This window comes from Melanaphis sacchari, unplaced genomic scaffold (genome assembly GCF_002803265.2).
Source record: "Melanaphis sacchari strain LSU unplaced genomic scaffold, SCAv2.0 Contig32_pilon_pilon, whole genome shotgun sequence".
NCBI lineage: Eukaryota > Metazoa > Arthropoda > Insecta > Hemiptera > Aphididae > Melanaphis > Melanaphis sacchari.
The window spans coordinates 799,142-824,369 of NW_020271199.1; the positions used below are offsets into that span (position 1 = coordinate 799,142).

At 24.9% G+C, this 25,228-nt stretch overlaps 2 protein-coding genes across 2 annotated transcripts in view; one reads left to right on the forward strand and one right to left on the reverse strand.

Moving 5' to 3' along the window:
- The window catches only part of LOC112596562 (cationic amino acid transporter 2-like), a 26,921-nt gene extending 22,802 nt beyond the window's left edge, over positions 1–4,119 (reverse strand). Inside the window, exons 1-2 of the mRNA XM_025342318.1 lie at positions 3,864–4,119; positions 322–425 (exon numbers count right to left, since the gene is read on the reverse strand). Coding sequence (XP_025198103.1) covers positions 322–345 — 24 coding nt within the window. The 5' untranslated portion in view covers positions 346–425; positions 3,864–4,119. The remainder of the gene's footprint in view (positions 1–321; positions 426–3,863) is intronic.
- LOC112596622 lies at positions 1,503–20,769 on the forward strand. The gene is made up of 21 exons (XM_025342386.1): positions 1,503–1,592; positions 1,659–1,841; positions 8,629–8,811; positions 8,912–9,120; positions 9,285–9,534; positions 12,339–12,483; positions 14,907–15,069; positions 15,138–15,259; positions 15,377–15,605; positions 15,763–15,908; positions 16,228–16,385; positions 16,450–16,721; positions 16,786–16,860; positions 16,923–17,079; positions 17,918–18,300; positions 18,374–18,573; positions 19,729–19,931; positions 20,066–20,195; positions 20,252–20,343; positions 20,433–20,591; positions 20,656–20,769. Exons 1-21 carry the CDS (start codon positions 1,503–1,505, stop codon positions 20,767–20,769), a joined length of 3,663 nt encoding a protein of 1,220 aa, XP_025198171.1.
- Positions 20,770–25,228: the final 4,459 nt, after the last annotated feature.

The window sequence follows — 25,228 nt, forward strand, 5'->3', positions numbered from 1 at the left end:
GTAAAGGAGAGATGACAAGTAGAACCTAAAAATTAATAAAACAGGCGTAGCTAACCCCATAAAATTGGAAGCGAAAGCGAAGAAATATTAACTAATATATGATACTAAATAAATATTGAATAATACTCTTGATTCCAATTATATGTATATACTAACTTTTCCAAATCATACATACATAACTGTTTCAAATAATATACATATCAAATTAGCACAATTAAAAATTTAAAAAAAATTAACTAAGGATACAAAAAATTAAACTGTCAAAATAATTGTTTTCAAATTAATAAAAACGAATTAAAATATATGTGTTGAGATTCTTACCTTATAGTTTCGAAATTCAGCCATCTTAAAACTGTAGTGCCAAATAAATAAAATAATTTGAATCGTATAGAATCAAATTAAAAATAAATGATTCCTTGTTCAACCTAAAATAAATATAAATAATAAATTATTAATTAAAAGTAAGTTAGTTGTACGTATTAGTTAAAATAAAATATTCTTAGAAAATGTAATTGATAACTAACCACAGTGGAGCGTCGATTATCCGCACTACGAAATTGTTGAAAAAAAAATGGTATTTTTATTTCATAATTTTAAATTTTAAATTTAAATTAATTATATTATGTACTTTTAACAATACATATATATTTATTTTATTATAATATATTTATATATTATACATACAGTACATATGTTTTATTTTTAATTGCATAAAACATTTAATTTTATATTAATTGTTTATTTTTAATCATTGATTGATTATCCACACCCCTCTTAATCTAAATTTGTACAAATAATCGACGCTCCACTGTGAATAGCATATAAGAAAAATTAAATAGGTTTAAATTAAAAAAAATATAATTTTAATTAATCATTCGAGTCCATCTAAAATGTATTGTTTAATTTTCTACTAAAAAATATGTGTAAATATTTTCAATCATATTTTTTACCAACGTTATCTAAAAATGTAAAATGATAATAAAAAATAACCATACGTTAGTAGACTGCAATTTCTATAAATAAATGTTAATAGAATTTGCTATTCCTAAGTACTATAGTATTCATAAAAAGACATCGGAGGAAAAAGCTTTAGAGGTCTCACCCATCCTGCTCCCACCTGACTAGTAATCGGGATACTAGACACTTAATTTTGGGTAATACTAGTCCTCTCACCGCCACCAAAACAAAAAAAAAACACAATCAAATATCCACCTATATGATTGTATGTATAAGAAATATTAAAATGTATTACTTATTTGTATGTATTACAAATAACAAAAAACAAAAAAAAAAACAAAATTTAAATTAATCTTCAAAAATATTTTTAAAAAAAAAATTGATAATATATCGGTATATTTTTTTAAATAATAAATTTCACTATTTATATCAACAAAACGAAATACTTAATGTTTCACTATGGTTATATATTTATGTTACTGAATTTAATTTTATGTTTGAAAATAATGATTATGCAAAAAAGTTTTCGAAGGACCTAAATCATAATGACTTACAATGATTCTATGTTCTTACCGCCGTGGTTAACGTGGTCAAATGATTTCATTAACACTGAAAATTGGGATGAATACAACGATGTATGTATTAACAAAAATTAATTGGATGTTAAAAAATAATATTCATAATCAATTAAAAATATACAGCAACTTGTCTTTAAACACCCCGGTGGTCATGTATGCTTACCAACAGAAATTGCTCAAAGTGTCAAACTATGGAAAAGACCTGGCGAAATATTTAGCAGTGATGGACTTGTCGTTCAAACTAAAGGAAATGCAAACGATATTGATAACTTATTGACCGTCAATGAATCGCTAATGAATGTTAAAGTAATTACAATTATTTTTATTTTAGTTAAACTTTAAGCCTAACACTTTATTTTCCTTCGTGATAATATTTTGTATACATTGTTAATTAGGTAGTTAGTAGGTAAAATTAAAAAAAAAAAAAAAACGGTTCCTAAAAGTAATAATTATTAATTATTGTAATATAGGTTTTAGTTGTTTATGTTTAACGGCGATTGTATAATAATATAACTTGCCGGTGACCTTTAAATAACAATGAAAAAATTACTTTCATGTAAAATGCAAGGCTTTTCAAAAATATTTTAAATTTTTAAAGAAATATTCTTGTTTTAAAAATATTATTAGTTTTGATTATTTTGAATATTATTTGATTTTTAATTCGAAACAAAGCTCGCTTCAAGCTTCAAATTTATACCTACTTCATTAAAATGCTGTATCTATAAGATTTCTCAAAACGACAGACTCAGACTTGTTAGGTTACCTGTACTTTTAATAATAAATCGATAATACAATTTCATTTCTGGTTTGCCCAATTTTTAAAATAATATTGCCTACCGTTACACATAGCCATATAAATACTGAACAGTTCGGATTGGTGTAACAATTAAAGTGTTGTACTCCCAATGTATCTATATAGCCAACAACCTGACTTTAAACGTAGTTAATACATTCTATAGAATTTGAACATCGACGTATCAATATTTTTAATAATTATATAGGTGCCTATATTTAAATAATAGTCAATTTCAATTACATTATTAACAAAAATTAAATATAAACACAATTAAATTAATAAATTCTAGGTTTCTACTTTATTATATTACTTAATAAAGATATAATCTAGATTGTTGTATTGTAGTTAAGCTAAATATTTTCATATCTTTTAGTAGGTACATTTAAGAATTTTTTGAAATGCTAACCCTAAGTTCTATTGAAAAATCAACTATCTAAATTGTTATCAGTTGTTTGGGAAACCAAATGTAATCTAATTTAACTCATAAGAACTATAAAAAATAAATCAGTATGCAACTATCAAGAAAAAAATCTTCCAATATCTTGAGCTCAATATGTTCATTATATTTTTCAACATGGGTTATAGCATTAGATACGTCGGAAACGAAATAAATACGACGATATAATATGTAACTGCAATCGTATATAAAAAAAAAAAGGCTAAAACGAACAATAGTGACGCGCAAACGACTTATGGCTTTACCAATCTACGGCGGCTTACCTACCTACCTGGCCATCTGTTGCTACCGACATTTATATACATATATTTCTGTCGTGCTCGACAAACGAAAACCGTACGATTTTGAGTAGGTACCTGCCTTGCCGTCTACGGCCAATTTTAAAAACCGCACCCTTTTTATTTCCATTCCAAAACGGTTGTTTGTCAAAAACCACACACATTTTATTAGAATCATTGTGTAAATATAAATGAACTATAGATACTCTATGTCGGTATTTTAATCTACAGACAATAGTCACATAGCACATCGAAACAAATATTAATTATGTATATAAATATAACATCAGTAAGAGGTATCTACTTTTATTAGTAGATTAGTTAAACCAGTTGAATATAGTATTATAAATACTAATACCTTATTTGCGTCCATGGGTTTATATTTAGATGCAATTCAAGTGTTTAAATGGTATATCGAGATACTGTAATTAAAACACAAATTTTACATGGTATTTTACTGGGATCATGTCGATAAAACAAAAAAAAAAAAAAAAAACCCGGCATCGAATACCAAATAAAGCCAAGATCTAAAATTGCCGGGAATGCGTTTAAAAAAATATATATACGTAGATTGTAGATAATAAATATTAAATTTTAAAAACGCACAAGTTGATTAAAAACGATAGCCTAAAACATGCAGTTTTGGGATAGGCGTCTACAACACCGGCTAACGGCCTCCCAAAAGAAGAACACAGTCGCCTGGTTTTTCAGGATTGAACGCGTTTGTTTTTATCGGATGGGCGCGATGTAATAATAATACGACGCGATGTCATGATAATTAAAAACTGGGTACTTACCGAATTGCCGTCGAGTTGGTCTTGTCCGCGTCCGCTTGTGCCTTCTTGCGATCCCGTCGGGACGTGCTCACACGTGCTCGGCCGAATGGAATGAGCGAGTGCGTGCGTACGCGTGTGTGCGGCGACTGGCGCGTGTCTGTGAATACGACGTACCGCGATCGCTGCAGATCGTGATGGACGGCGACGACAGCGACGGCGACGGCGGCGACGACGACGACGATGACGACGGTGCGACGACGACTGAAACTGCGGCTGTGGCGGCGGTGGCGGTGGCAGTGGCGGTGACGATGACGGTGACGGTGACGGCGGCGGCGGTGTTCGACTGCGAAACGATAAAACATAAAAATTCGGTTCGTCTCGCACCCGATAGGTCACTGGCCCTGGCTGCGGTTCTCGTGACGCCTCCCACCCCGGTATCGGTCATCGGGCGGCGTGATCGTCGGCTCGTTCCGATCGTCTCGCTCCCGTCGCGGGTTGTTCGGGGACGGTTAAACCCGCCACCCGGATCCCGGTGTGTGTGTGTGTGCGCGCGCGCGCGCGCTAACTCGGAGACCTTGAACTTGGCGACCGGAGCCAACGCGCCACGGCTTACTCGCCGACCACCTCCTATTCCTATTCGTACACCGCCTCTCCCCGTGATCGATCTTTGTGACAGCAAAAATATTATAGAACACTATATAAAGCTAACACACACACACACATAATATATATATATTATATATATACTAATATCGATGCTAATACGTTATTTGGCAGAGCTATGTCGAATGAAGTAGTAGGTAAACAAATCTCGATAACGCAGTAACGGTACAAAATCAAAAGAATATTATTACGAAAAAAAAAAAAAAACCGCTCTACCTACGTTATATTATCTGTCAGAGCTGAATTGATCGGTTTTCGATGCGTTTTTATACTGTACTGAAATGTGTGCATTCTGATAATAAGTGTTTGTGAACTCGAGATGCGCAATATTTTTTATATAAAATGACATATACCATAACCTTTTGGGTTGCGGGTGGATTGCGTTACATTTTTTACCGCTTTGCCAGTTCAACCAATGTCGTTGGAGATTATTTCATATTATTAACTATATGTCCGAATGAGAAATTTCTTACGTCCGACATGAACCGGAATTTTTTTAGTTTACTCGTCGTTCACGATCTCGTCAAATATTGTTCCTCGTGAATGGGTTGAATATAAATTTTTCTTAGCATTATACTTTCGACAGGATTCGATCCACTGATAAACTTTTATCAATTTTTTATTTTTTAATCAAAAAATTCAGAAATTCTTGAAATTAAGCATTAATAAAAGCTTAGTAAATTCGTTATTATAATTATTGAAAATATATTAATAACATGAAAATAATATAGATGAAAAAAATCTTTCAAAAATCTTCCCGCTCTTTATTTTAGTTTTGGTTTTGGTTATTAGTCAGTAATTGTAATTTCAATAGCAATCATACTCAATTACTATAGAATTTTCACAAATAGAACCATATACAGTTTTAGTCTATTCAACACAAGTTACCACTCAATAATACAATTTAGTACAAAAATATTACAAAAATCATATGATATAAAATGAATGTCATAAAAGATTATAATATTATGTCAAGTAATAGTAATAGTTTTGAAAATTGATTTACATTATTATTATTTATTTGATAAAACAATCAAAAAATTAATTTAAATGTAGCGCAGATGACAATTGATAATTAAAAAAAAATGTTCAATAGAACAAAAATTAATGCGATTGTCATGATTCACCGTAAAATACCCTGTATTCCTTTGACATTGTTGTAAAAATGTCTAAATAATTAAAATAAAAACAGTTAAATACCCAAAATGACAAGAAATTAAAAAATATGCTTTTAAAAATTAGGTCATAACAATATGCAAATACATGCAACATAAATTTTTACATACATTCTTCAATCTTTCTAAAATAAATTATCTAGCCTAGCATGCAGTACTAAAAATGAAAAAAAATACAATTGAATAAACATCCTCCCTTAATTTATAATAATATTTTAGTTTAATAGTACCATTTTATAGGCTATAAATTTTCAAGCGACCAGTGTTAGATATTAAAATGTTTTATTAGTATCTACTATTTACTATAAAATTAAAAAAAATAATAATTTAGTAATATCATATTACAAATATAAATATTTGTCAAATTCGTCTTTATCGTTTTTCCAAAATTGCCTTTAAGTTATAGTTATTGATCAACTGTTGATTAAAACAAAATTATGGTTAATATTAAAAATATAATATTTTTCTCCAGTGTCAATTATTCCGCATTTAGAAGTAGATTCACTCACAATAATTAATACATAATTTTTTAACTAAACAACTTTACGTATATACAATTTTATATTAAAAGCTTTAATTTGTATTACTGCCCATGCTAAAGAAAACTATTTCAAAAATTAAATTAGCACACACTAAAGAAAACGTCACAAGAATTTAACATTTTTAAATTTATTTTATTCCCTTGTAAAATAAACTATTAACAGTATTAACTATATAGTATAACATATTTATTTTAATTTTTTTTTCTGGTTTTAATTAATAATTGTATTCAAAAATAAAATACTAACAATAGTGATATAGGTAAAAAAAATATTGTTATTAACAAATTCCACTTGGGAAGTCGCTCTGCTATATATAGTATGTCTTGAATGTACCTCATATAAATTATGAGGTGTTATTGAATTAATGGATAATATGTTATATTTTATTTTGATGAAAAATCTTTGAATACGAAAAACGTTATTGAACTATTCTGAGTTAACCTATAGGTATTTTTAAAGATACTATGTTATTATTTATTAATATTATTGTTAAAAAGTTCCTATCAGTAATAGTAAATGGTGCCAAAAACAAATACATATCTTTACCCAATATTATAATTTATATCATTAAATACTAATTATCATAATATTATTATTATTTATTTATATGGCATTACTGCACACTGTAGAACAGTATGAATAAGTTCAGTGATTCGTGATATAAATATTTTTGAATTAGTCTAAAATTACATAATGTATAGAAAATTAGAAAATCATAATATAATAATTAACAGTGGAAGGTTTCAAGATTATACGATTAATATTTATTAATAATATGAAAATAAAAAATGTTTTAAGGATAAATTGTTATTATAACTTTGAACATACAATGTTGACAAAATTTTAAACACTTAAAAAAATGTAGGTATGTGGCACTTTTTTCAAAATTCCAATAAGAAAAAATTATGAGGAACCTTGTATTAAATTTTTAAGCTATTTTAAACATAAACAATAATTTTAACATATTTAAATCGAAAACAATTTTAAAAAAAGTCAAGTATTACAAATCTATAAATACCACAAAATATTTTAAACATTTAATTATATTTATAAAATGCTAGTATAAATATGTTCGGTAAAAATATCAAATCTCTATGATTGTTCATTTTTCAATAAAAAAAAAAAAACTAAATTAATTTCTTTAAGCAAAAGTGGTTTTGTTTAAACATTTTAATTGTTCCGTATTCATTTCGTGATCACTGCTCTTAAAAATGATATCAAAAACAGAAAAACCATGCATAACTGTAAAACCATTACATTTATCATTCAACAAAGATGAAAAAAAATAGTATATTTTATAGTTTATTTTCAGTTCTCACACCATATTTATTATTATAAAAGCAAATTAATCAAATGATAATAAAATAAATTTATAATTCTTAAAAGTGCTATTTTAATTGAATGGATTTTTAATTAAATATAATGCTTAATAAGTTTCAAATCAGAACACTTATATGTATTATTAATTCAATGGATAAGTAAGTAGTTAAAAGCACTTGTAAATTAGTTAATTATCTTAACTACTACAATTATTTATCAATGAAATGTGATTTACTCACGACTCATCAATTTAATATGAACATTATTTTAATTTTTCTAACCCAAGGTCAATTATATACATACTTTTTCATTGTTTTATCTAATTTTTTCAAAATATTTATTATATACGAATATAATACATCATCAGTACCTACAAACCAAACGTTCTCAAAACCACTATAAAAATAAATAACGGGTGATGGTTGTAGACAATGTTATTCATTGCGTGTTTCGTGTTTATACGATTTAATAATTCATAATTTTAATAACTTTATAGTTATTCTATATTAAACAATCTTTTATGTGCAATAAGCGCTGTCATGAAAATGAACATATGAAAATATATACTGTGTATATTACAATTTAAAATAAAATGTATAGGTTTACAAAAAACTAATCGGTTACCTATTAAAACGGTTAACAAATTAACATAAAAATGAGTTAATCTTTAATCAAAGGCAGAGTATAAAAATGCTTTCAAAATTTTTAAAATTGATTTATAATAGTGTTATTTACTAAATGCACTTAAATGTTAATTACATAACTTATTAAATATATAGGTATAAATAAATTAATCATTAATACAATACAAATTTCTAAAAAGTGTACAATATTATTTCAACAAAGGTGATTAAGACAAAGATTTAAATAAGATTTATGAAGTTTAAGTTCTTAACAATTTAAAGTGTTAGGTAATTTTTAAGTGGTATACAAATTTCATATATAAACTTAAGAGATCGGACTTAAAGATAAAAACTTATACTTAAAGACTTATTAAAGCTTTTTCACAATTTACTCGAAGAATTATGATCATTATACGTAAACTTCAAACAAGAATTTAAATTTTTCATGTTTCACGTGATTCAGGTTTATCGGTGGATACTTTATCACATTGTGTTATATACGTCACGATTTAAAAATAAGTGGCCACAACCATGGCATCCATCTAATCTAGTATTTTCCTGTTGCAAAACTGAAGTGGCCTGGAATAAAAAATCAAAACCCGAGTATAATCCGTTTGGAAAATATTGGCTAAAATTATTTTACATGGTTAGTATGATGGTAATTTTAGCATTTAGGCAACAGTAATTAAATAATTTCAATGAAAATATATACTTTCAATATTCACAACATTAATGTGTTATTCAAGGGAAAGTTCCGTATGATATGCGTTAGCGATCATTTACCAATCAGTGCCGACGGCCGCATTTTATTACCTCTGTGCGAAGACAAAAAAGTTCTATGGCTACCATTACTTGTCAAAGGACTGTTACGTATTTACTCGCTGACCGATGAGTTTGATCAATTCAATACAATAACATGTCTAACTGGATGGTCTTGTATTCAAAAAAATTGCCAGTAAATTTAAATTTTAAATAACCTATTTTTTTGGCCGTGTGTTGATTAATTTAAAATAATGGGTTTTGTAACGCAAATAAAAAAATCAATACTTTATTTTATATTTTTTGTAACTACACAAATATAACTTATATTTCTAATTAATAAATTATTAAACTTTTCAGACTCATTTCAAAAGAAAATGTATGGTCATCGATTTTATCGCATTCATCATATTCGGTTTTGGATACTGAAAATTTAGATTCAGACAGCAAACAAAAAAATAAAAATATCTCTAAACATGAAGATTGTTTCCAGTTAAGGACTATCACAGGCACACAATTATGTCACTACGATGAACTTAAGTCAATTTATGGAGCCAATCCTCCGAACTCAATAGTTGTTGGACTTACATTGACACCAACTATCTGTAAAGTAAATTACAATAACTATAAATATTAAAACTACTACTAATAGTATCGATATTACTAGACGTGTAAATATAATATCTTTTGGCCAATAAAATCATACGAAAATTACCCATGATTATTTCAGAAAATCCAATTTTAAGAACATCTACTAAATTAACTACCTATCTAAAATTAATCTACTATGGAAGTTTAAAGCTCATACTTAACTACTAAAATAACTATTACAATTTTACCATAGCTTTTAATCGCTTCATATTAATAGATATGTTTATTATTATATATAATACATCTATATACATGATATTGTGATGTATATGTATAAGTTATAAGTAAGTGTAGATAAGTTATAAAAATATCTTGGAATTCTCTCATTTATGATTTCAAAATATTCATTAAAATTAAATAGATATGTTTTTATTTTTCACAACAAAATACTTGACTATTCAAAAAGTCAGAAACTCAATTAATTATTTTTTAATTCACGGTTCTTTTTATTACCACCTATCTTGTAAAGAATTATTTTATTAGGTATTTAGAATGCATGTTCGTAATAGGTAAAATGGTATACAAAATATGAATTGGGATTCTATAAAAATATATACTAGGAATACGTATTTTAATACTCGATAAAGTATTCAAAACTCTTAAAATGTATATATTTTCCCCACTAATAATTAGAATAATAATCAAATATTTTTATTTTTACGCATTTATTCGAATAGTGCAGTCATACTACAGGATTTTGGACTTAGGCTTTAGGTTATAACCAACTTAATATATCAGCAGAACATTTTTTTTTTTTAATAATATATCCTATCTACAAGACTGTATATAAAAAAAACTATTTAGTAATCAAGACTATTGTTGAATATTATTTTGATTTCTTGGTTGTCTTAAATAACATTTGTCTGTGTAAACTAATTGTTTGCTATGGTCACGATTTAACCAAATCTCATTCAAACATTTATTAACAAGAAGAAAATTATAAATACCTATTGACCATTACACTATTACATTTATTAGCAACTAAAATAAGAAAACGAGTAACATGAATATTATTAATTGATAATAATTAGTACTATTGTGCATATTCTGCACCATTTATCATAAAAACTAATTTTTTCAAGATGAGGGAGTGGATGCCGTGTTGTGCAGTATTAAGTGTCGAGTCGGTCACTGTAGAATGTATTAAATATTTTGAATTCATTGGTATATTATTGTAAATAAAAAACTATTCTGAGCGAAGATATCTGTTAGCTTTAAGGTATCACAAAGTATATTTCATTATATGTTTTTTAATACAGCAAGTATTGATATTATTTATTTTATTATTAGTATAACAGATTGATTTAATTTTTATTAAAAACGTTGCGTTTATTATTTTATAAATATTTATTTATTATAAAATTATATATTTATACCGTAAAATATTATTGTAATAATTAACTTTTGAATGAATACTACCTTACTACTTAAGTGTATATTCAATTGATTCATGGTATAAATAGGTAAGTAAGGGCTTAAAATTAATCTATGTATTTTAAAATTGTATTGTGTTTCAAACGTTTCAAAGTAACAAAAATAATTATTTTTAATTACATAAAAATAATTAATAACATTATTCTATTTTAAATTTGTAATTTTGTCTAAATTTGGATTCAAAATATCAATAAAAAAAAATTATGATTAAATCTTTTTAGAATGTTTAATATTTAATTTTCAAATAATTTTTTAGTTAAAAATTTATAAAATGATTAATTTTTATAACTATAAAGTTTAAATGTAATTCAATATTTTGAAAAATTAATTCATAAATTTTGACCAAAAAACACAGATTTTCCTTAGTATACTATTTAGTTTTAAATCTAAACGAAATTTATTATTTAAACGAAGAAAAATGATTTTAGTTATTTTGTTATAATTAAAAACCAATATTTATAGAAACTTGATAGTTTAACGTATATTATTATTACAATTTTCAAATGCAATGTTTTCGACAATAATTAATTCTAAATTATAAATAATTATAAATAATTAACTGTAACACTATTAGCAGATAAATAAAATAAATTACTTTTACAAAAATATAAATATATTAATCATAAAATATATACTTAGTTATATATGAAAATTGACAGATCGTCTTCTCTCTTAATCATTTTTTCGTATATAATTTATCACAAAATTCAAATTTAACACATACAATAAATTACTTCTCAAAGACGAGGTTCATTCGACACCTACTGTATTGCAGAGCGGTTACATAACTACTATACATTTTTATAAAAGCAAAAAATATGGTGACAAATCATTGCTCCTTTCAAATAAATTAGGGGGTCTAACTCTTATTTCACTATGTTTTAAGGAGTAAGGACGTTTGTTCTTTATTAAACTTGTGTAGCTTATAAAAAAAATGAACCTATCTATTAGTATTTACTAACAATATATTGTTCTTAATTTACCTTTCTTATGCCTACTATTGCATTTTAAACAATTAAATATTCAAATAATTATTACTTTATAACCATAATTAGTTTTTTCTTTAATAATAATTTATTATCAGATTTGATAAACATTTAAAAAATTTTAAAATTCCCTTATAAGTTATAACATTTAGGCACAAAAGACCCTCAGTTATATAGTTATTTCAAACATAAAAATAATATTATGTTGATTATTTGTTTCATCAATATTTTTCAATTATTTACTTTTTGTTCTGTTTGAACTTAGGATTTAAATATACAGATATATAGATTTATATATAGGATTGTTTATATACCAGTTATTAATATTAAGTTATTTATTTAGGAAAATAACTCTAAACCATTGAGCGGATATTCACAACCACTGTTTTTGAATTACGCCAAAATGATAAAAAATAAATCATTACCAACTTGGAAAAAATATCGATGGACAAAATGGGCAACTGACAATAATTTAATCAAAAAGCATGGTATACCTATGCAATTAAATATGTTAATTACTAGTAACTTATATTTTGTATTAACTAAAAATTAGTATTGATAACAACACTGCTAGGTACTTAATGTTGCAAGATATATTATAATGGTTAATTTATAAGTTCATAATAATCTATAGCATACGAAACATTTTAGTTGTATAAAATATTTAGTAAAAACCATTTGTTGACTTTAAAAATAATTTATACTCGTACAAATAACACTGTGGATTAAAATAAAAGTACTTTAGTATCTAGATAGTCTATACATATATTACATAAGTTTACTATGAATATACGTGACAAATACGTATAGAATATAAAATAATTTTTTTAATTCTAGTTTTTATTTAATATAATTTGTAAACAAGCTATAAATATGTGAATGCCATGCTTTTTTCTTGTTAAACATTCATATATATCATTAAAGTTTTAACTAAATGGCGTGTATAAATAATTATATTCATGTATATAATTGTGCAGTACTGAAAATATTAATTACTGGAGATATTATAGCCAAATGTATGTTTTACTAAATTAGTACATTTAAAATATTTTAAAATTTAGTACTAATCAAATTGAATTCAACCTATAATTAAATAAATGAAGAAAATATTATTTTAAAAATTTATAAATAAAACATAGAATTATGTAAATTTTAGATAAAAAGTAAAAATAAATATTATATTTGCCATAAATATATCGAAATTGGTACCTATTATCTAACCAAAGCTAATGTATTAAGTATACATTTTAGATGCAATCTCTTTGTTAAATCCGTAAAAATAAGCGATTTTATAACAATTATAATCGGTTTAACTTTTATAACTAATTTCACGTGGTTTTTAAAAGAATAATTAAATATTATTTTTATACTTGGTATAAATATTTATTGTAATAATAATAATAATAATAATAATAACAATAAAAATAAATGGATGTAGTTTTGATTATTTTATAATATTGTCTGATGACATGATGACAATTAGTAACCTGGTAACACATTTTAGTAGCCTATAGTGAATAGGATTGGCTTAACCCTTATGTGTTACTTATTTGTTAAGATTATAGGATATATATTTATATTAATATACTAGAATAATGTTAATGTCCCGATAACAACGTGATTGTAATTTTAATAAAAATATTTCAAAAATGTTAAGGTCGTTGACCGATTATTCTCGTTAATATTGAATATAATTAATTATTGATGCTAAATATAATTAGTACTTATTATAATACGTACCTATATGTCTTATTGTTATTATATTTCTAGCATTATTAGTTTAATTATATGATGTATATACATTTAAATGAAGGCATGACCGTTTAATCATATTTATTGCACACTTCGTTTGTAAGAATCGAAAATAATAACAAAAAAAAAAATTATATTTAGTAATAAAGTTAGTTAATTTTATATTACATATTTAAGAATAGTTAAATTAATTTTTATATTGACTATTACTTTTTATAATAAAAGTGAAAAATAAAATTGTCAAACCAACACAACCCTAAATAATATTAAGATTCAGTTGATATCTCTAAAGTACCAAGTTTATGATTTTTCAAAGCCAATTAAAAACATTAATGTTAGGCATAGCAAAAAAAATAACCATAATTTAAACTATAACCAAATGTTCGTCTAATTTTACGTTTCTTGCTCAATATCAAAATATTTACTTATGTGTATATTTAAATATAAAAAATAAAATAAAATAATAAAAAAAAAAAATTAAAATAAATCTCATTACTTCAATCTAACATATAATTGAAAGTAAAAAGTATCGTTTCACACACACAAAAAAAAAAAAAAATGCATCAATGCTAAATATGCTTACCAAACAGTCAATGTCATAATCACAATAATAATGACACTCGTTGTGAGTATGTCATGAGTAATATCACAATATAAAATAAATAATCAGCACTATGATATTTACGCTAGCTTCTACTATGCGTGATAAATAACAATAATAAGTAGATTATTAACTTTTAATTATTTTCTTATAATTTTATAATCACAAATAAAATGTGTAGGTTAATTTAATTTAATTATTTCGACTAGTTTCATAAATAACAAAAATAATTTATTATTATGTAATATTTTTATTATACTTGCTTTCTTATTCTGTACCTGTTATACAACGCAATAAAATTAAACAAATTTAACAGCATTAAAAAGTAAAAACTTAATATTAATATTATTAGTCCTCAAATAACGACAATTCTCAATTGATTTTTTACCGATGTTATTGCTTTTTACTAGGAAACAACCTTTTTTTAATAACGTCTTCAATGCCTTATGTTTATACATAGTAAAAATAAATTGTAACTCCTTTTTTTGATTTAATATATCACGGAAAATTGTATTTTTATAATAACAATTTCTGAACTTTGGTTGTTTATTTGTTTAGAACTGAATGATTTTATGAGATTGGTGAATGTCTATGCACCGTGTACCACCGTATTGAATCAAACGTCTCCTTTGATGAAACTCCTGAATAAATATAAATCGAATCGAGACGAAAATCAATACGAGCTTGATTTTTCATACTTAAAACCGTTTACTTCGTATATAACTTAAATCACATTAAGAAATACATTGTTTTATATAATATCGAATTATGTGTTATTTCAGATCTATACAATTTTACATCAAAAAAATATCAATCGTTTCGGTTTTTTAAGCCAGTCATTTTTCAACAAGAAGAAAGTCCGGTGTACGACATCGACCCGTCCACACAAAATAATTGCTGCGCCTATTTACGTATCCTTTTTGTGTGCAATGGAAAGTGATTTTAAACTATTGTTAGAACACTACACATACCTAACTAGTTGGATTTATTTATCATTATAATATTCCTTATGGAAAAAAAATAAATAGACTTCGAGTCACCTTATTGCCAGTCAATGCTGTTCACATTATCAGTTTGCAAAAACTATACTATCCATAACGGTAATATTGAACTAGACGCGCCTTCAAACCGCTATGCAATTGAGTTTCCATATATTAACGTGGAACAATTTCTCTGGTATGAAACGAAACTTCCGACACCGCTGTCTACCATTCGCTCCAGAGGAGTGTCAAACGTCGTGATAAATTTTAAACCTGGGTGAGTATACATACCGTCTGCAGTGTACATACAACATTCGCAATATTTGCATAATATACGATATACGTGTAGGGCCTAATAATACTCGTGTGCCGTGTGGTATATTATTATTATTATTATTACCATTGCATTTATGCGTTCGTATAAAAACAAACAGAGTAAACGTGTTGAAAATATGGGGCGAACTGCCGGCCAAGTATTCGCTGACAATCGAATCGACAGCAGACTTTTCCCTCTTACATACGGTGCAAACCGTTTACGAAAAACTCATCGATAAACCCAAATCGTTGACGTCCTTACTCGGTAAGTTAATTTTGTTGAGTGTTCAATTATGATAGAAATCTTAGTTAAACACTTATTGAAATATTCCTGTACTCGTACTAATAAAATACAAAATAAATTAACGACACGTGGTATTTCACAATTGCCGATGTGTGGTTTTGTGTCGAGATTACTATTTTAACAACGTCAAGTTACTTAATATTCTATATGTAAACGTTTAACATCTGACAGTGTTGTACGTTCTTCGAGTAATTTTCTCACTGTGTATTGGTAATTGAATAGAGCCAAATAAATATGTTGAATATTCATTATTCATATACATGATATTACATATTTTTAGAGACTATAAAGCAAACGTTTTCACGCCTATGTTCCACGGAGCCAAATACAGGTGATCGTGGAAAAAACTTACTCAGATTTTACTCTTCGTTTATGCCCTATTCTGTTAATAACGAAACCGAATTGAAGAAGATTGAAAGATTATCGAATATTTCGAAAGTATATAAAAGAAATAATTAAAGCGTAATGTAATTAGAATTAACCACCTGTTATAAATTTATAGCAAGTTCAAACAGCCATGGTAAAATGTTTAGGGAATAAATTCTCTAATGATGTACAATTAACAACAGAATTGTACACGGAACTACAAGAATTATTACAAAACAAGTCATTAGGGTTAAAAGAAATTTCTGCATTAGGTTTAAAACAAAAACCAACAACGCAAAAATCAAAACCTGCTCAAAATCATCATAAAAAAATAAAAAATGAGAAGTCTATAGTGATTAAAAAATCGGTTATCAAATCAAAAATAAACCATGGTAAAAGCTCTCCTGTGTAAGATTTAAATCAATTCAATAGAACCATCAAATACGATTTTATAAATGATTATTTTTATTAGGTCAGCTGTATCCAAAGTGCATTCTAAACCAACAACATCAAAAATTATTTATGCACATATGTTTGAAGTATTATGGTTAGTTTGTTATCATTATTTTTTTTCTTTATTTACATTTCATAATATTATGTGATATGTAGCTATGTTTTCCATTCTGATGAGATTGATTTAAATGAATATCATTTTAAAAATGATTTATTTAATTATTTGGTTAATATTATTTTCGATGAAAATACAACAAAACCTATCGATACATTGTTGTTGTTTCGTCTAGAACTCAATACACATTCTACATCAGTAAGTTTAATTAATTTATCAAAAATCACAATATCGTAAAAATTTAAATAACTAACAGAGTCACACAACTTCATTCTAGTGATAAATATTTGATTTAACTATTTATATTAACAAATATCTTTACAAACATTTTTTTTTTGAAATCTAACTTATATCATTAGAATTTGTCTACTGCCAATACCAAATTGATACCCAGAATTTTACTGAATACTAAATGGTTAAAAAAGACAATTTGATAACTCTCAAGGATTTGGAAAGTAATAGAAATGTCTCAACAAAAAAATTAATCTCCACACCAGTTAAGTGGAACATTAAAATGCAATTTGGGCATCTTCTATAACTCTACCAATTAATAATGATCGTGGTGATACACTATGGGAGAGGGGAGGGTTGGTAGTTACAATATATTTTTTTATATTTTCAATCATATTATTTAAAAATTTATATGTTATATTATATTATACAATATTTACATTGAAATAATAATTGCATCAATACAGAAATTCATTCTAATAATTTCATTAATTTTGCTATTATTTATAAAATCCATGACTAAACTGTTTATACATAGCTGAAACTATGCTTAAAATTTGCACCAAATTGTATTAATTTAACTCCGATTTAAGTTAATTTTAATAATAATATAATTCGAGAAACTATAATTTCTATTATTAAAATCGATTTGAAGCAATACAGAAAAACAATAAAAATATGTATTATATACCTATGTTAATTAATATTATCTTTAGAATAATACAACGAATTAATGAAAGCTACCTTAACCTATACTCATTGAACCGGAAAAAATTATATCAAACTTATTATGTTATTAATTTAGGAATTGGTGCCAACAATTATCAAATTTTCAAATAAAAATAACAGCAATTTTACTACTAGTATAACGCTGATAGATAACGATACTCAAATGGAAGTAACAACAATGAACATTGATATGAACATGTATATGGTTCGTAATACCATTAAGGGATACACGCTAATAGGGTGGTCTTCGGAAAAAATCGTAGATTACAAAAATTTTAACTATAAACTTGAATTATTCGGACGACCGTACGAAATATTACACTCGTGTGGAACGCAAAAAGATTATAGTCTACAGAAATATAACACAACGATTTGTGATAATACTTACACACCCGAATACGTTATTAAACATGTAAAAAAGAGGTTTTACATGCCTAATGCTGAGAACCTATTAGCTAGGTAAGTAATAAGTACCATGTTCCAAAAACTTAAAACTCATTGTTTTAATTTTGTTTTTTTCAACACTACCCAGAGCACTTCTGAACATCGAAAAAGCAGCTTTATTCACAATATACTGTCATCTAGAACACTTAGATGATGTAATGATGGAAATTCGAGTAGTAGACTTAAATCTTACTGACGGTAGTTCTACAGTATATGCGTCATCTCGTGCACGTGGAAAAACAGCATTGATTTCAGCTATATTTTTAGATCCGAATCTCAACAATAATAATTCACGTTTGTAAAATTATTTATAAATTTATTTATTTATATTATACCATCATTATATTTAAACATTAATATATTTTACACACAATAGCAGAATTTGTGCAATTCATGAAATGGCCAATCAAATTTCCCAATTCATAAAATGGACAAAATAAGATTATTAAATAATTATTTATTTCATAAATTAAACAATACTAAATTATAACTATGTAGTAGTATGCAAATATTTTTATTTATTGATAAAATAATATGATCATTTTCAATAAATTATTAATTATTATACATTTATCATTATTATTTATTATTTACACATTATTCTTTAAAGTAAATTGAGTATAAAAATAAAATGTATTTATAATTATAAAAGTGTGTAGTATTAAAATATTTATAATAAAAAATAAATAAAAATGAAGACATATTATTAATATTTACCAGATACCTGTCTACCTGTAATGTTTTCATTTTTATTTATTAGTTATTAATTGTTATTTGTTATTAACTAATAACTAATAGCAGCAGTTTCAAAATGTAATAACATTTTGTTATTAATAATTTACCTACTGATAAAATATGTCACTTGGTCTTCTACAACTTTTAAATGCTCATGTTGTTTATTATTAATAAAATCTCTTTAGTCATATTTAGTCATAATTCAAATATGACCAGTTGTCAGTTCGTGAAATGAGCAATTTTGCCTATTGTGTGTAACATATTTTATACATATTTAATATTTAAAATACATTATAAACTTGTATTTATTAATAATATTTCATTTTATTGAGTAATTTTATAATATTTACTTATTATAATATTACTACATTAAATTGTATAATACATCTGAAAACACCAAAGACCTAAAGACAGGTAACCAAATGGATTCATCAAGCCTGTATTACTATTGTCATAATACCTACATATTTATCCACCAACCTAAAATACTTAATCTAACTAATAGGTACCTAGTGAATTTTATGTTTCATCTTTAAAAATAAGTTAAAATAAGGTTTATAATATATAAATTATAAAATATAATAAATCTTAATATAATTTTGTCTACGATCTTGATTTATTTATATTTCATAAGTAACACAATTGTTTAATTTTATTTTATTTCTATATAAATAAGCATTTTACTATGAATTATTTTTATCAATTTACTTAATATGTTGCTAACAAATACATCGTGTATCTTTTCAGATTCAAAAGAATCTGAAACAAAAGAATCTGAAGCTGAAAACTTGACGAGTATTGTATTTGTTATCGAGGTTATTTTAATCAAGAACATTGACATCGATTACATTAATATACGAAATGATATAAACCAGTATGATTGGACAATTTCGTGTACTTACGATAAGAAAGTAATAAATTTTAAATACTGAAAATCTAAAATTTAAATCACCCACATAAAATATATCATTAATGTACCTATACTGACCTATTTTGGGACCAGACTTGGTTTCAAAAATTAGTTAAATTATGATTTTTTAAATAGGCCACAGGTATCACACTCGAAGCAACTGATGTAGATTATAATTTCCATTTTATCAGTTCAATACCACATCAAATTCAACCACCTATCATTTTACAGAAATCGCAAAATAAAATAATACCTACTATATCAAGTAAATAAATATTTTATTTTTTTTTCTTAATATTCATATTTGTATTTATTTATTAGATTCAAATTTTACTAATAAAATTGATAAAAATGATAGTTTAACACCAAGTTTGAGTTTCCACGAAATGTTTGAACTTATGACAGCTAATCAAGTACCCACTTATTAATATCTAATCAAATAAAATAGTATTTATTACTAATACAGAGACTAAAATACTAAATACTTACTTATTTTGCGTAGGATTTAATCAAAGAACAAGTTATGGATAATGATTCAAATGAGTTATTTATTGAAAAAATAACTGTGCTTATAAATAAAATAAAAGAAATAACTAACCAGCAAGATATTACTATGAACCTTTTAAGTTCGGCCATGGAGAATAAAGCTGAAAGCCGTCTTGTATTATCAGAACAAATTTATTTTGTGTTTCATTGCAATTCTAACACCGTACATTTATTTACAGAATTCGGTTGATGAATTAAACAAACAAGTCTTAAATTTACTTCAACTTCAGCGTAAATCGAATATGAACGTAAAGCAATCACGGATGATGAAAAAGAAGTCACGTATTAATTAGATATAGTAAAACAAATTAAAATTGTATTAATAATTTTATAATTTAGTAATACATTTGTCTATTACAAGTAACCAAGTGCTGAAGTCGTACTGACAATTACAAATTTATTTTGATATTTTTCTTGTTTTTTGTACCTAAATATAATGCAAATAGCATAATATACGAATCATTAATGTATAATAACCTAATTGAAAAATAAAATAAAATTCTTATAAGGCCATTGATTAAAATGTAAAATATGTATTTTAATTTTTAGCTAAAGGAGAAGTCCTAATATTTTGTTATATAGGAGAGGCTTAACTTTGATTTTTCATAAATTTGGTATGTTGATTCCATGAATATATAACATTTTAGACTTTAGCAACAACCTTCATATATATTACAATTTTAATAGATCCATGACCCTACGTAATACGTTCACAGAACACTTAAAACATTTTTAAATTTTCCTGATATTTAGGGGGGGGGGGGCTGCGAACTCATCATTACTCCCGACTACAATGATGATATTTATTCATTAGAAGATACTCATCATTTAATCAGTATAGATGAGTACAATCGAAAAACTATTCTGAGTACAGTTTATTTATAGAGATAATTTATATTAAAGTCAATATCCTATTAAAAATATTGAGTAATAAATAACGTTGTACATAACGTTATTATATTAAAATATAAAATTTATTTTATTTTCATTATTATTTGTAAAAGGTAATTATATAAATATTAAGACTTATACATGATATATATAGACATCAAATGGTTTAAATATTAGCCATAATATACACAATAATAATGTTAATTATCATTAACAATAAATTGTATAAAACCAAATTTAACCTTTTGATTAATTATTTGGGTTAATTGATTATATTTAGCCATTTAGGACTTGACTACTTGAGTATAAGTGCTAAAAATTACATAATATTATAATACATAGGTATTTAATTTTAGATTAATTAAACAATAATAAAAATGTGTTGATTACTAAGAAACACAATATTTAAAATAGCAATTTAGAGTATAATATTACATTGTTGACATTTAATATTTTAATATAACACCTATAGTTAAACCTAACATGTAATATTCTCTAGTTTAAAATATATTCGATCGTTAAACTTATTTCATATACTATTTATATTTTTACAAAACTTTATTTCATATTTTAATTAGATGTAACATGTTTACATTTATATAAATTAAAGATATTTATATATAAAATACACTAAAATATTATTCAATATAATATTGAAAATATTAACCTAATAGATTATCAGGTGTTAGCTATCAATAATCTGTTAATCATATTCTAATTAAATTATTGAAATTAATTTTTTTAATCATCTCTAATTACTGTAATAAATAGTACATAATAACCATTATTTTTATTTTACTTGCACTTCAAATTAAAAAGTTTTAAATTTTTATTTTCATATTATATAAATAACACTTATTATCTTTACTATTGATATTATTTATATTCAAATGGACATCAAACAAGTGCCTGAGTTAACGGAAAAATTTGAGCTCTAATTTCCGCTATACTAACATTATTTAAAATTTAATTATTACTTTTTAATGGTACCATTTTGAAAATTAATATTATCTCTCATAAAAATGTATGTGAGACTTGCCTTTTTCCGCTAATTTTATGCAGTGAATGTACCTATCATCAGTACCAAAATCTAATATAACACAAAATTCTAGTGCTCAATTAGTGATATATAACAGTACAATTTTCAAAACTAGTGTTAAAAATAAAATAAATTTTCGAAAATAATTTTTTGTTACATTTTTTATTTTAGTTTAATTATTTAAAGAATAACTTATATCTAAGATTCTTTACAATCTGGAAAGTGATTAAAATAATATCGTTTTATTTTATAAAAATTATGCGTACATTTTATATTTACATATATTCTACTAACACAGATTTTTTAATATTTTAATTATTCAAGATAAAAAAACAATTCATAGCATTAATTTTTTTTTTTTTTTTGATTATTTGACTAGGTACAATATATAATTTTACGTTATTACAGAATGAAACAAACTAAGTGAATTGTAAGAATATTTAAAAAATAAATATTAAAATAATAATTAATTTTTATATGTTTATAATAATCATTCTTACTCTTTAAATCTTAACTTTATATTGAAAATTTAAAAATAAAATAGACTGACTTCTTTTGTTCACAATGTGTTAGCCTTTTTTTAAAACAACTAAAAATATACTATTAGGTTTAAATATAATACAATAATTTTATATTTTGGAATCTTTATACGGAAATAATTTTTTAATAGATAGGTATTTAAATTAATCATAGCTAAAGTAAAAATGGTATCTAATAATCAAATATATTTTCAGTCAATATATTAATAAATTATTAATATACAAGTTATGTGATAATATAATCGTGCTTGTCACTAAAAGTTCATCATTTAATGTTTCAAACGAAAAATTTAATTTTTACAATTTTTCTAAAAGTGTTGCACAAAATTTAAATATTTACTAGTATTAAGTTTAAACGACCATTAAATATGGCTTAATTACATTTTTAGGAATGATTTAAGGGAGGCAAACTTCCAAATTTTGAATAATTGCTAACAAATACTATACAAATACTTATACATAAATTTAAAGATGCACACAACATTTAACATGATCAAATCTTAAAAATGTCAATTGATTCAAAAAACAGATTTTGGAAAACGAGCGATGATATAAACTTCTGTGGATAAATTAAATCGACTAAACAAACAAAACTCTAATAAACAAAAAGTTTTTCCAATATTTAATAATAATAAGAACTAATAATTATAGATAAAATTAAAATTTGGGATTCATAAAAATCATGGATATTAGTACATAAGTAAATACTTAATTTTTTTACTAGCAGTGAACAAACTGAAATAATATATGAAAAATTCAATGGTACGGAGAGAAATTCTGTACCAATTTTGAAAATGTTATCATTGAATACTAAACCTCTGTGATATTTTTAACAATATTTCAACTTTTAAACGAATTATTATGTTTTTTTTTAATTTGTACATTTTAAAATTAAAATACTGTAAAAACACATATAATAATATTATCCTTAGAGTTTAGACTTAAAGTTTAATAATAGCTTAATTCACACTAATTTTAAAAACTACAACACAAAATTGAACAGGCTGAACATCAGTTGCTACGTAAACAGAGCTAACACATGTGACTATGCAAATGAGACAACCTCTAAAAAATCTAGGAACTCTTATCATACAATAAATGTTAATAAATATCTTAAATTTGAATTAAATTTTATCGTTTTACGTGAAAGATTATTCTCAACTTTAAAGATTAGTCAATAAGCCTTTATATTTATAAATTATAAAGATATAATTATCTTATTATTAATTTCTTGATTAAGTAGGTTTAAAACTTAATGATCGGTAAAAAAAATCACATACGAGTCAGGACCGCAACCATAAAATAGTTTTTAATTTTTAAAGTCTTATGAGTACTAGAATTTTTTTAACATATCTGTACAACAGTGAAATCGAGTAACCAGTAACTTTAGTATAAAATATTAAATCACTTTAATTTCCCATTCAATAGAAAAAGTAACAAAAACTAAAAAAATCGATATTGATTCGGTAGTCAGTACCCATCATCCGTCAGTATATTATTAGCATTCACTTTATCCCTCATCCATCAAACGCGTATGATTACATATTTTATATTATTTTTTCGTTCAAAACTCACTTGAAATTTTTAAAAAAATAAATGTATTTTATAGAAGTATTATTTAAAAATGTTGAGCATAAAGAAATTTTTTAGACACTTTCAATAGTTCTTCTATTAGAGCATGATATACCTGATAAATGCTTATAAGTTATAATATAGCATTATCATTTGTTGTATTAATGAATTATAGTATTATAAAGGACAGAGATGGGCAACTAGCGACTTGCGTACTTTTTTTATCTAGCACCTGCTACATTTTCAAATAACTTTTTACAATTTTAACGTTTATCTATATATTATTACCTTTGTTTTTCAAAAAACGTAGATATTAAATTTTATCTAATATTTAACTATACGACTAAACTTTTTAATGTCTAATTATATATTTAAAGAAGCATAGCTAACAAAGCTAATATAAGTACCTACTTATTTTATTTTCTTAGTTTAATCGTACCTGTCGTCGTTGTGTAACACTGGCTGTTAGTTTTATTAATTTTTTTTTTTTTCAAAAATGTCACTAAAAAGTGTAAAATCGACAACAAAAATAAAACTTTACCACATTCTCAAATCTCAAAATCAAAGGTGTTATAAATGTTACCGAATTATTAAAATTATAATGATCCTTTTTTTGCTCACTATGCTCTCAGTCCCGCTATATTTAAAGTTAAAAAAATTGCCCCTCTAATAACATTGAGTTGCCCATCCCTATATGATAGATAATAGGTA

Bases quoted from the DNA above. Each gene is read 5' to 3' on its own strand.
- LOC112596622 (XM_025342386.1), top strand. From the start codon at position 1,503: ATGACTTACAATGATTCTATGTTCTTACCGCCGTGGTTAACGTGGTCA. The intron at 9,535-12,338 runs GTAAATTACAAT...TTATTTATTTAG, and splicing joins TGACACCAACTATCTGTAAA to GAAAATAACTCTAAACCATT. The intron at 15,260-15,376 runs GTATCCTTTTTG...AAAAATAAATAG, and splicing joins TAATTGCTGCGCCTATTTAC to ACTTCGAGTCACCTTATTGC.